Source organism: Opisthocomus hoazin, chromosome Z (genome assembly GCF_030867145.1).
Source record: "Opisthocomus hoazin isolate bOpiHoa1 chromosome Z, bOpiHoa1.hap1, whole genome shotgun sequence".
Classification (NCBI taxonomy): domain Eukaryota; kingdom Metazoa; phylum Chordata; class Aves; order Opisthocomiformes; family Opisthocomidae; genus Opisthocomus; species Opisthocomus hoazin.
This window is the reverse complement of record NC_134454.1, coordinates 39,981,711-39,994,302: the sequence shown is the minus strand read 5'-3', so window position 1 is coordinate 39,994,302 and position 12,592 is coordinate 39,981,711. Positions and strand designations below refer to the sequence as shown.

At 42.5% G+C, this 12,592-nt stretch overlaps 1 protein-coding gene across 3 annotated transcripts in view; it reads left to right on the top strand.

The window, feature by feature from the left end:
* SEMA6A (semaphorin 6A) overlaps window positions 1–11,670 on the top strand; it is a 115,056-nt gene extending 103,386 nt beyond the window's left edge. For all 3 annotated transcript variants that reach the window (XM_075410715.1, XM_075410713.1, XM_075410714.1), the window contains one exon: window positions 7,605–11,670. In XM_075410715.1, the coding sequence (XP_075266830.1) occupies window positions 7,605–8,794 (1,190 nt within the window). In that variant the 3' untranslated portion in view covers window positions 8,795–11,670. The remainder of the gene's footprint in view (window positions 1–7,604) is intronic.
* The last annotated feature ends 922 nt before the right edge of the window (window positions 11,671–12,592 follow it).

Here is a 12,592-nt window from a genome sequence, read left to right as displayed (position 1 = left end):
AAGGCGGAATCGGGGGAGATGGTTTGCTCCTCTCAGCACAGTCATGCAAAACTTAAAGTTGCAGACCTTTGCAAATCAGCAATACAGCTTTACTATGAGAGGAGAGGGAAGAAAAACATTTGCGAGCAGCCTGAACTATGAACGTTTGAGCTGTTTTTTTCAAGCTGGTGACACTGAAGACTCCAGAAAAACAAATACTGGGTAGAATTGCACAGAGTCAGCAGAACAAGTACTTGCAGCCAGAAGGAAGATGAAGGAAAAAGCTGTTTTCAACAAAGCACTTCCAATAAAGTTGCAAATATAAAATAATTGGGATTATAATGTGGTTGGTTTATGTCAAACATTGAAATTATTCCTTCAAGAAAAACAATGAGAGAAGAAATGCATGATAGGCTCTGGTCATTCCTGAACTTGCTATCACTTTCAATCGGGGTGTCCAGTCTAGATTCATCTGAAATTTTTTTAATTCCTGTTGCTGGTTAAAAAGGAGGAAGAAAGCTTGTTTATACCTGCAGGGATTTTCCAGGCTGAAATAGTCTTTTAGCAGCATGAGACTGCCTGTAAACACAGTTCTAACACCTGGAAACACATGTTGAAAACCTATTCAGTGGTATTTAAAAAAGGTATTCTGAAGCCCATAAAAACCTCCATTCTTAATGAGTCTATACCAACATTTCTTGCAAGTCTAAGCACAGGTAGACATACATCAGACAGAGAAGCTTGCACTGAAAAAAAACTAAATGAACTGCAAGGTTTACCTCTTAAATGACAACAGTGAAGAAATCATTGTGCCTTTCTGGACAATGACTTGTTCTGTGGAAAGTCTCAAGTCATTTTGTAGATGTTGGAGATGCAAGTGGCCTCATTCCCATTGAACTGGAGAGGTGAAGTTTAAGACAGCAATGACACTCAGTCCCTGACTGCTGTTAATGTGTGGTCTAGACAGAAATATTACTTTATTCCCTGATAGTTATTCCCCCACTTTGCTGCCAAAACATCATTCTTCATTTCCTACTGCGATGTTTCAGTTTCCTGTGTGCCAGCATTTTGGGTTATTACTTTACCGTCTGTTGCAGGCAACAGTGGAAAGCTAAATGACAACTCCCTGCAGAAGCAATCACAGAGTGTTCTTGGTGCACATGGCATGTGGTCCAGGGTACGCTTCTTATGGCCATCCATCATTTCTGGGATGGAGCTGTTTTTGTGTCCACAGACACAAAGCTAACTGTAGTGCTCAGACTGAAAGGTCTTATTTTTGGTGGCAGGTAACTAGGTTGTTCACACACGGGAACTTGTAGTTATGGGACCAGGTGTTGCTCTCTGCCCTGCTCTTGTTTTTCTTACAGGCTTCAGCTTGGCTGTGAAAGAAGACAGCACCCAGACTATTGTATCACCAGAACAGCCTCACATTAAGCTGTTCAAACTGAAAAGTAGTTTGTTGTTTGTTTTCATTCATCGAGCAGTTGTCAGGGTTATAAACTGGAATTTCAGTGTGTGCTCACTGTGAAGCATACACCAGAACCTAGACTTAGAGGAATGTGACTGTGGGGCTCTTCTTAATGTTCCGCCATCTCTCTCCCTGATAACAGATGAGACAAAGAAATTTAGGCTTTATCATGGGGTGTTTCTTTTATACTGCACATGCTAAAGAGACACAGCTCTTTTGCTGGGCCTCTGGAGTGAAGGTCTGCTTTCTGCAGATGCTTGTTAATTGCTGTTCTCCTGAGACAGACACCTTACTTCAGATCTCTTTCCAGGTAGACCTTTGATCAATACTTTTCAGTTGCAGCTTTTAAGCAAGTTTTAGCTCACTTTCTTTTGAGAAAATAAGTCAAAAGACTTTACAGAAGTCAAAAGGTATCATACTTAATGTTTCCCCATAAAAAGTAAGCCATTTATCCTGTCAAAAAAAAGGAATTTTGTCTGATTTAATGTAATTTATTCTTGGCAAATTTGCTGTGGTTGGCTTTTTCTTTATAGAACTACTTTGTCATCCTTTGGATGCTCATAAAATTGATTGTTTAATCACTTGTTGTGCTGTCATTCTCATTCTAAAAACTGGATCAGCAGGTCTGTTGAGTCCTCCCTTTGGCTCGTCTCAAAGGCATGTAATGTGCTTGTCCTTTTCCAGAGCTGTGGATACTCGTACTTCCTCCAGCGTTCTCCAAGATACTGCACTGTCTAGAAATTGCTTTGACTGTCTCCTTAAGCAGCTGGGAACAAATTCCTTTAGGCAACTTGAGAACATCTACCTTACCTAATATTTTTACTACTTTTGTCTGTTCTAGTCAACACTTAGTCCCTGACTTTGTTACGTTTCTGATCACAGGTCAGAGTGGGAATTTTTGCTGAAACGTGCAGCAGGAAAAGGAGTAAATGCTTCAGACTCTGTGTCTTCCTTATCTGCCCTCCTTTATTGAAGTTTGTTATACTGATATTCATTATTCTTATTCAGTTAGGCTCACGCCATGTATTCTTTAGAAGGATGAACTCTATTCCTTTGTGATTATTTCATCCTAATTACATTTCTGCCCTCGGAAGTTCTTTGCTGTTAGAATTAGAAGGAGCAGAACATGCCCAGAATAGCTGCATCAGCATTTTCCTATAATAATGCCATCAGCACTGTGCACATCTTACATTTTAACTAGTTTTTTACAGATACGAAGGTACAGTCCTAACCCTTGAATACTTTTGTTAACTGATGAAAAGAAGAAGCCTCATTTCCTTTCTGCTTGCGATAATCTAGTATACAGTAGATCTATATCATTCTGTCACCTCTGGTGTCTTCTTTTCTCTCTTGTTTTCACTCAGAGACATTCAACAAGTCTGCTTTTCACCTTTTCCAGAACTTTAGAAAAGGTGTATGTTTTTTTATTTATTTTATTGACATGAAATTTAACATCTCCTTGCTTTTTCCCCAGCAATCTTTAGTGAACAAGCTAGATCAATACGCTACTCATGTGATTTATCCAAGCACTAACTCATTTCAGAATTGAAACACTTTGAAGGTTATGAAATATTTTTCTTGAAGTCGTTTTAACCAGCCAGCCAGCCAACACTTTGTACCTTACCTTCAAGCTCTGCTGGAAGAAAGAATCAATTATGTATAGCAGAATAATACAATACCATATCAGGTCTTCTCTCTCATGAAATTACAGAAAGTTAGTGGGGGAAGACGGATCAAGTTGCCTACGGGAATCAGAATGGCCATGAAAAGTGGAGGGTATCAGGTGACTAGCCTGGCTCTTTTAGCAGCTGGAAGTAATAGTGTATCACATATGGGAAGACACTGAAGTCATAAGCCCAGTTGTGATTTGCAAGTGATGGAGCTTGACTTAACTGGAAGACTTCAGCGAGATAGAGAAGTGTCAGCATGTTTGTGGCATTAGCGACATGTAAGGTCTGATCCTTGAAGGTGTAAATATTTAACCTCATCTATGTCTTTGAAGTTTTTCAGTTTTACTACTGTTTTTACCACCAGACCGCTTCCAAGTTTAATGTTAATACAGGCAATTCTGTCAACAATATCCCTTTGCAAAGCATAGCTGGTTATTACCTATGGTGGCACGTCTCCAAGCACTCCAGAAAACAGTCAAGACTATGGATTAGCAGTTCAGGCCACATAAAATGAAATAAACAATGTATTTCCACATTTGGAAGGAACATATTGCAAACAGGAAAATGCTAGACATAGTATTTTAAAAGTAATTTAATTTAGAATAATTATTGCATTAGTAAATGTAAGACAGGAATAATATAGTGATGTCTATATCAGTCACATTTTACTGCTGGTTCCATAGCATTTTGTGCAGACAGCCCAGTCCGTTTTCCAGTACATAATGTCTTAGAAGGAAATCAGATAGTACATAGCTATAACACTTTTCAGTAGCAGATATTTCCTGAAAACTGGGTGTCCAAATACTTTAGTTGACTTTCAAAAATGTAAGCCCTACATTTTTCTAATTATTTTCCCCATTTATTTTAATTCTTTGAATAATGAGTGTATGATGCTGGATGGAGCCTTGGGAACTGTGGTGTGCTTTAAGAGCTGCAGGATGGGTAAAATGCAGTCTGTAAAGTGACGTGAACACTTCCTATCTGTGTGCTTTCAAACTGGCTTGTTTTGGGGACATAGTTGGGATCACACACTTGCTTGTTCATCCCAGTCTGTGAAGGCAGTTACTTCTGATGCTAGGGGCTTGAGATGTTGATTGACAACGATTGCAATTATCAGCCTATTTCAGATTAGATTTTTCACCCCCTGTGGTCATGCCAGTAGGATGCTGAACATTCCTCATACTTTTCATTACTTAATTGTATCTATTCTGTAATCATTAATGCAGGGTCAAATCTTGCCTGTCTTACTTCATTTAAGTTAAAGTTGTTGGTATTGCTTGCATAACAAAAGACTCATGGATGTGATCCATGATAAAAATAAATTATATCATTAACCTGGCATTGTGCCTAGAGAAGATCAGCCTGCCTAGTGCAAAGCCACTAATGTTAAATATCCTTTGAGTCTAGCATAGGAAACATGATAAACAAGGAAGGTTTGAGCTCACGCGGAACTAGCTGGAATCAGGCTGTTTTAAGACCCTCATAAATTTCTGGTGATAAAACACCTGCAGCGTGAGTGACATAATTTCAGCTTCCCCTTTCTTGAACACACATGGTCACTGAGACTGAACTGTGTGCCAGTTTTGTAACTTGAGTTGTAATGATTCAGTATCTGTTGGTAATGTAAAACTGAAGATTTCATGTTGCTTTTGTATGCAGTGATGCAGGTTTGTGCTTATGGCTATCATTTGCAGAGTAGGCCTTAGCCTAAAGCAGAAGGCTGAGGGTGGAGAACAACCTCCCTTAGCCAGTAGGAAATGCCAGGCATGGACATGAGCTTTAAGCCATTTCCTCTCATCCTATCATCGGACACCTGAGAGGGAGATCAGCACTTCCCTCTCCACCCCTCATCACAAGGAAGTTTTAGATAGCAGTGAGGTCTCCTCTTCTGTAAGCTGAACAAACCAAGTATCTTCAGCAGCTCCTCATCAGTCATGCCCTGTAGTCTTTCCACCATCTTTGTTGCCCTCGTTTGGACACATTCTAGTATTTTCACATGGTTGGCCCCTTGGCCACCAGGGCACATTGTTGACTCTCATTGAGCTTACCCATCAACCAAAGCTGCCAGATTCCTTTCTCCAGGGCTGCACTCAAGCCTCGTGTCTGCCAGTCTGTACATGAAAGGATGTTAAGTCAGCTTACTTAGCATGACTTTCCTCTCATGAACCCATGCTGGCTTTGACTGTAGGTGCTCACACCATTAGATAGACATGGAGCAGGGATTTTGAGTCTTTTTCCTGTAGAAAACAGTGGACTTACGTACCCAAAGAGGCCGTATCTCTGAGAAGTTTGTGCATGGAAGGTGTCCATGAAATCAGGCTTTTTAAGTGGAAGCTTTCCTTAACTTCAGGTGCAGCAATCCATTTCTGGGGAAGACTTAACACTTCCCTGACTATCCTTCCCACCCATTTAGGACTCTCTATTTCTGATTCTCCAGTTAATGACCACAGTTTTACAAGTGTAAATGAATTTAGTCTCAAAATGCTGCAGAGTCTAGCATGTAAATATCAGCTGGTGTAAGGTCCACAGAAGACCAGCACCTTTGCAGTGAAATGTAATTACTGCTGACTGTGCCATAACCACTAGACCATGCTTGTGGTCTGTATACAGCAATTTTGTGTGTGGATTTAAATTACAGGGGCGTTCTACCACCGCTTGTTAAGTGCTGATGACAAAGAATAGAAAAATCTGCCTCTTAAAAAGCTGCTGGGCTTTAAAAGAGGGTTCTCTTAGAAACACTTAATTTGAAGATTGCTTCTAATTCTACATTGTTTTCTGAGATCTACTTTCCTCCTGTTACTTTTTTACTATTAAGACATTTATATGAATGCGTGATCTTGTTTTCTTAAGCAATCATCCACTCTTGCTATTTATTCTGCTCATAAAATCATAATATTTTATTTGTTACAGCACAATAATAATAATTTCCGTGGCAACCAGCTGTGATGTCACACACAGGGGCTTATGATTTCAAGAGCTGTTTTGCTTTTAAATATAAAGTTCCCATCTTGTAAGCAAATATCCCTTGTCCACCTAAATGTTGGAATTAAATGAGGACAGAAATACGTGTGTGTTATAGAAGCAGCATTATACTAGCCAGAGTACTTTTCAAAGGTTTCTGTGAGATAGTGGCAGCTTTTCAATGCTCTTTTAACATAGTTTGCTGAGGAATATTTTCCTTTTGGTTCTAATTTTAGGCCACTAATACCTATTCTGCCAAGTACATGAAAAGATATTATTCTGAAAGGAGTTGATTTACAGCATGAAAGTTTTGTATTTTCACGAAGTCTCAAGAGAGCCTTGGAGGTGCATTTTCTGTCTTGCTGTCTCTCCTGTAATAAGGACAAGCATTACATTTCCTTACAGTGTGTGGAGCTTTTAATGTCCTGGCACTTGGACCCTCTCTGGAGAAAGAGGTGGGAGAGATGTTCCTTCAGCCTCTTGTCAGGCTGTGGCTGCTCCTCGTTAAGCACTAAGAACAAAACCAGAAATGAAAAAAAGCAAACTAGAGGCTCCATGCTTGTGTTTCATTAGTGCTCCTGGCCTAGTGCCCAACTATGTCAGAAAAAACAACTTTCTTCAGAAATTCAGGGTATTGATTAAGGCTGTGTTAGGGACTTAGATGGAGGAGACGCACTCTGCCAAAGATGCCTTTTCTGACAGCGAGCTTTAGAAGGGCCAAGTAAGATTTGACAATGATCTCTGACCACAGCACAGGACCACAAGGTGAGGCCCTCAGAGTCAGGGCTTTCAGCTGAGAAAGCATAAGCTTTAGCACAGAGGTTGACCTATTCACGTGTTCAGAACAAGAGAGATCTTTTAAAATTAAAATAGCAAGGACAGTCATCTAGCAGGCTCAATAGATTTCAACACTGTGCTCTATCTTTCATGGTTATTTAAGCATCCTCCTGAAGCTCAGGCATGTGACACTGACTTTTAAAACACATAACAAAGATAACAGAATGACGAGCAGAGAAAGAAGCTTTAAACAATGTGGGATGCACTCCCCTGGTATTCGCAGAGCTTCTGTCTCCTCTCTTCCTTTTAAAGGTTTTTCAATGTGAATGGTTTACTGTAGTAAAAATAAGATGGTATTAGCTGAGGAGAGATCGGATGGAGCGAAGGGAGGAATGAGCACTGTGTCAGAGACGGAGGAATAATAGCTCCAACCTGCTAAAGTCAGTGCGAGTTACCCAGGGCCAGGAATTCAAACCGACTGCACTTGCCCTGCAAGTAAATTCTCTCTCCTCTCCTGAACTTTGAAGTCTTCAACTCCAGATCTGAAGGCTGTACTGACAGCCCAAGGCTGCACGTGCAAAGTATAGCTGCCAGGTACAGTATGTCTCCAAATTTGGGCAAGCTGATCAAAAATCACCTTGCAAAACACAAACAAACCTCCTCAGGAGTGCTTTTGAATAAAGGAGTTAATGATAAGTAGCTTTTCCTCATCCTGAGTTTGCTTAATCACTGTATGCTGTTTATTGCAGGAGTGATTCGTGAGAGCTACTTGAAGGGTCATGATCAACTGGTGCCAGTCACCCTGTTGGCCATTGCTGTTATTCTGGCTTTCGTCATGGGGGCCGTCTTTTCGGGAATCATAGTGTACTGCATCTGTGACCATCGCCGCAGAGACGTGGCTGTTGTGCAGAGGAAGGAGAAAGAGCTGACCCACTCCCGCCGCGGCTCCATGAACAGTGTTACCAAGCTCAGTGGCCTCTTTGGGGATGCTCAGTCCAAGGAGCCAAAGCCTGAAGCTATCCTCACACCTCTGATGCACAATGGTAAGCTGGCTACACCAGGCAGCACTGCCAAGATGCTCATCAAAGCTGACCAGCACCATCTGGACCTGGCTGCCCTGCCAACCCCGGAGTCCACTCCAACACTGCAGCAGAAGAGAAAGCCCAGCCGTGGCAGCAGGGAATGGGAGAGAAACCAGAACCTCATCAATGCCTGCACAAAAGATATCCCCCCGATGGCCTCACCCGTGATCCCAACCGACCTGCCGCTCAGGGCTTCTCCTAGCCACATTCCCAGTGTTGTGGTCCTGCCCATAGCCCAGCAAGGCTACCAGCATGAGTACGTTGACCAGCCGAAAATGAGCGATGGGGCCCAGATGTCTGTGGAGGACCAGAATGCCACCCTTGAGTACAAAACTATCAAGGACCATCTCAGTAGCAAAAGCCCCAGCCACGGGGTTAACCTGGTGGAAAATCTCGACAGCATGCCCCCAAAAGTACCCCAGCGGGAAGCTTCCCTCGGGCCCCCGAGCGCCTTGCTGTCGCAGAGTGGCCTGAACAAGCGGCTGGAGATGCACTCTTCTGCTTACAGCGTGGACTACAAGAGAAGCTACCCTACAAACTCACTCACGAGAAGTCACCAGACATCAACCCTCAAAAGAAACAACACTAACTCCTCTAACTCGTCCCACCTCTCCCGCAATCAGAGCTTCGGCCGGGGCGACAACCCGCCACCGGCCCCGCAGCGGGTGGACTCAATACAGGTCCACGCTGCCCAGGCACAGGCTGTGACTGTATCTCGGCAGCCGAGTCTCACCACCTACAACTCGCTGACGAGGTCGGGGCTGAAACGCACGCCCTCGCTAAAGCCAGACGTACCTCCCAAACCTTCCTTTGCTCCGCTCTCTACGTCCATGAAGCCCAACGACGCATGTACATAATCAGAGTGGGGGTGGGGGGAGGACAGCAATTACACAGAGGTTGCCCTTGAAAACCAGTGTTCTGCAACTGTTATCACTCGCTCCTCTGAGAAGACGGTTGTTGCAAGCTGAAGATGTGTTGGATTTCTGCTCTCTGGGAAAAGTGGAATATTTTTTTAAGCCCGAGCCATATGACTCATGGTTGAAGGTTTGCAATTGCAGGACTTGCCCCCACAACCCGCTGGTTCTTTGCTCAAAAGACTAACCCTCCATCACCAACGTTGAGCCAAAAGCACACAGGTGAAAGATGACTGTGACATTTCACCCCGTCCTCAGCTGCACAATGCATTCCTGAACTGGGAAAGAGTGCTCTGAAAAGCAAAACAAATAATTACAAGAACAAACAAATTTTAAAAAGAAAAAAAAAAAGAAACCACTGATAAAGCTAACTCTGACTTAACAATGGCGGAAGTTTACTACGTGCAGGTACTGTGAAATGATGCCCATCAGTGTTACAGCCATTTGGTTACAGCAGTTAAATGCCGTGTTGGGCAAACTATGTCACAGATTTCTGCTACCCTTCTCTTTTAATGAATAACACGTGACGCAAGTAACTCCTCTTATTTATTGTTCAACTTTTGTTTTTCCTAAGGAAATGACTTCTGCATACCATCCTGTGAGCAGCTCTTCAGCAGTACCTTGAAAGTTACACCTATTTAACGTGAAACCCATTAACTGGAGTAATTGAAACTCTTTTATTTTTCCAGTGAATTCACTGAGTTAGATAAGTTGGAGCTGGAATTCTGAACTTTGTGCCTGGACTGCCCGATTAGCTGAAAAAAAACGGGGATATCTATTTAAGTCTCTCAGCTAATTAGCTGGCTAGGCCTCTGACCTAAGACAGCAACAAACAAATACAGCAAATTCATAACTTCTAACACAACTGCAAGAGAAACTCTTCAAAGCTGCACATTTGTGCACCATTGCTATCAACATGGCTTTGTCAGTAGCTAATACTTTCTGTGAAGGCACCAGCTTGTGATGTGCCATCTCATTTCACCTTGCATGTGAGACGGCAAACAAAATCCTCAAACAGTGTGAACTAGTTAATATGCCGGCTGTTACCATGCATAAATTATGGTCTTATCACACGGGTTTTTCGTGGGAATATATCTGTGAATAGCCTGTTTTCTTCCACATGTAAATTTGTGCCTTACACCCTCAGTTGTGTATACTTGTGAGCTGTAGTATGTAAAACCTTTTTCTTTTTCCCCTTTGAGTAATGCAAATATTTATTGATGCTTCCTCCTCCAAGCCCCTTCAAGAACTGGAGTAAAGACATTTAAAGAAGAACGTGGTGGTTATTGTCATAACCCTGTGTCCCTCAAGAAATTAGGCTAGCACCGTACCCTCCGCTTCAGTTTGTCTTTCTAGCTGTGCCAAGTCCTCTCTCAAAACTGCTCGCAAGCGGTGATGCTCCCGAGGCACCGCGCTGGGGGTTCTGCCTTCCGCCGCCTCCTGCTCCCCCTGTACCACACGTCAGCGTGGGAATCTTTCTCGCCGGGCAGCAGGGAAGTCACCAACAGCCTAGTCCATGGGGCTGGTGTGTCACCTGGCTGGGGACCGGCGCCGGTGAGAGGGGCCAAGCCCCGCAGAAAGCCTGGCTGCGCGTTGAGCAGCACGCCGGACACACGGAGCTAGGACAGTCAGGCGGGCTCCTGCTGTAGCTACCCGCTGCTCCAGAAGGATGCTGCATCTACTTCTTTGGGGAAAAATGTATTATTTTTTTTTTCCTTTGTTTCTTTTGTGTGACTGTGCATGTAGCTAGCGTGGGAGTGTGCGCGCACACAGGTGTGTGCGTGTGTGTGTGTGCGCGCAGGTGTGTAAGTTCCTTTCCGGTCTTTCAGTTTATGCAAAAACGTAGATGTGTTTTTAATCTGTTACAATAACTGTGTCAACATACTGTAGAAAAAAGATGGGGATCGCTTCTAAGCTTTTTATATATATATATATATATATATCTACTGAACAGTATGTTTGAGTAAGGTGGTTGTTTCCGTTTCAATTTGTTTTTTAAAATTTTATACTTCAATTTGTTTTTCAGGGTTTTGGTTTTGTTTCTGAATGATTGAAAAGACAGATTTTAAGTCCATTAGCTTATAGATGGTATATATAAAGTCTGGATGGTCTAGACCAAAGTGTGTAACAAGGGTGCTTGCATGTTCTTTCATTTTATCACAGCTTCTTTTATGAAACAGTTTTGTTCACCCTTAGTGAACTATGCAGACTGGAGTAGATAGTTCTGTATCCAAAGCAATGTTGTTGTTTTAATAAAAACAAACAGAAAACCCTTTTAAAACAATAGGTAGCAAGGTCATTTTTTTTAAAAGAACCAACTTGCCACCTTTTTACCAAGCTCCAAACTCCTGGAGCACCAAGTGTGCAGGTCCCGTTGATACCACCCAGCAAAGCGTTCTCCCAAAAACACAGAGGCAAATAGTCATGGCAACAGCTTGTGCAGCGATCTGCCTTCATGATGTACACCACACCAGTTACGGGGTTGACCTGGAAACATGCATTTTCTACTCGGTGGGTCTTCTGTTTTCGTCCTTTCCCACTCCCGATTCCCTTCCACCCTTTGTCTCGAGGGGTTCATGAACCTATGTGTGCCTTTGCTTTCCACCCTTGCTATACACTGGTAGATGCAACAAATTCAGACTCTCATTTCTTGTAAAGTTGTAAAGTATTGTGATGTCACCAGTTTCCCTTCATTTCCACATCCCCCTAACATCTGATTCACGACTTAATGTGTGTTGTAAAAAAAAAAAAAAAGAATGAAAAAGAAAGAAGGAGGAGAAAAGGAGAAATAAAAGCTCTTGATTACATATGGTAATAAAACCAGACTGTTCTACCTTATTTCTTGTGTCCTGGTTCTTTTGTTTCTACGGTGACTTACCCTTTTTCTTAAAAAATACAAACAAATGCAATGCTGATCATTTAGATGGCGAGAAAGAAATTTGTTACTTGCTGTCTCTCGCAGAAGATGGACTTCACTTCAGAGTACAGTGATGCTAATTAAAAATTGAATCACACATTTGCTCTCCCTCTATTCATATTCTGCATTTTCTTTTTATGAGCTTGTTCATCATCAAATATTTATGGCAGACTTGATAGTTTAAAAGATCAAGGCTGGGATTTAAGCACGCATGGTCCACCAAAATACATCATAATATAGATGTGACTTCATCTCCAGGCTTTACATATTAATAACGGAGGAGCCTGTGTTTTCTTTTGGCAGGCATTAATCTCTTCTGCTTCACAGCCCTGCTTTAGATTGCCTGAGACTTTAATTCTGCAAGGAAATGGTAGTAAACAGGTAAATAACAAAAGAGTATATTATCTACCTAGTCCTGGGAGTAACTAAAACATACCTGCCTTCTCCACACTGATTTTGTATGGCTGTGAATCACTTGTGCTCAGCCAGTAGTGTACAGGTAAATGCTTGGTTATCTTTGTTACTGATTTTGTTTTGTGACACGAATTCTGTCTAACCCTGTAGCAACAAGGGCTCCAGTCCAGAAATTTACCCTTACTCGGGTCATACTTGGGCTTCCTGCCCTGCCAGGACACGCTGTTTGGGACCTACAGCCTCACTGATACGTGCCGGTCCCCCACCTCACACCACGGATAGCTTTCTGGCTCAGCAGAAAGTGGTGCAGTATTAGCTTTCTTCAAGGAGCGGGGCATAGTGGATTCAAAAAGACATGTCGCAAAGCCTTGGCGTGCTCTCTGCGGTGGAAAGCACGAGGCCCTTCTCCA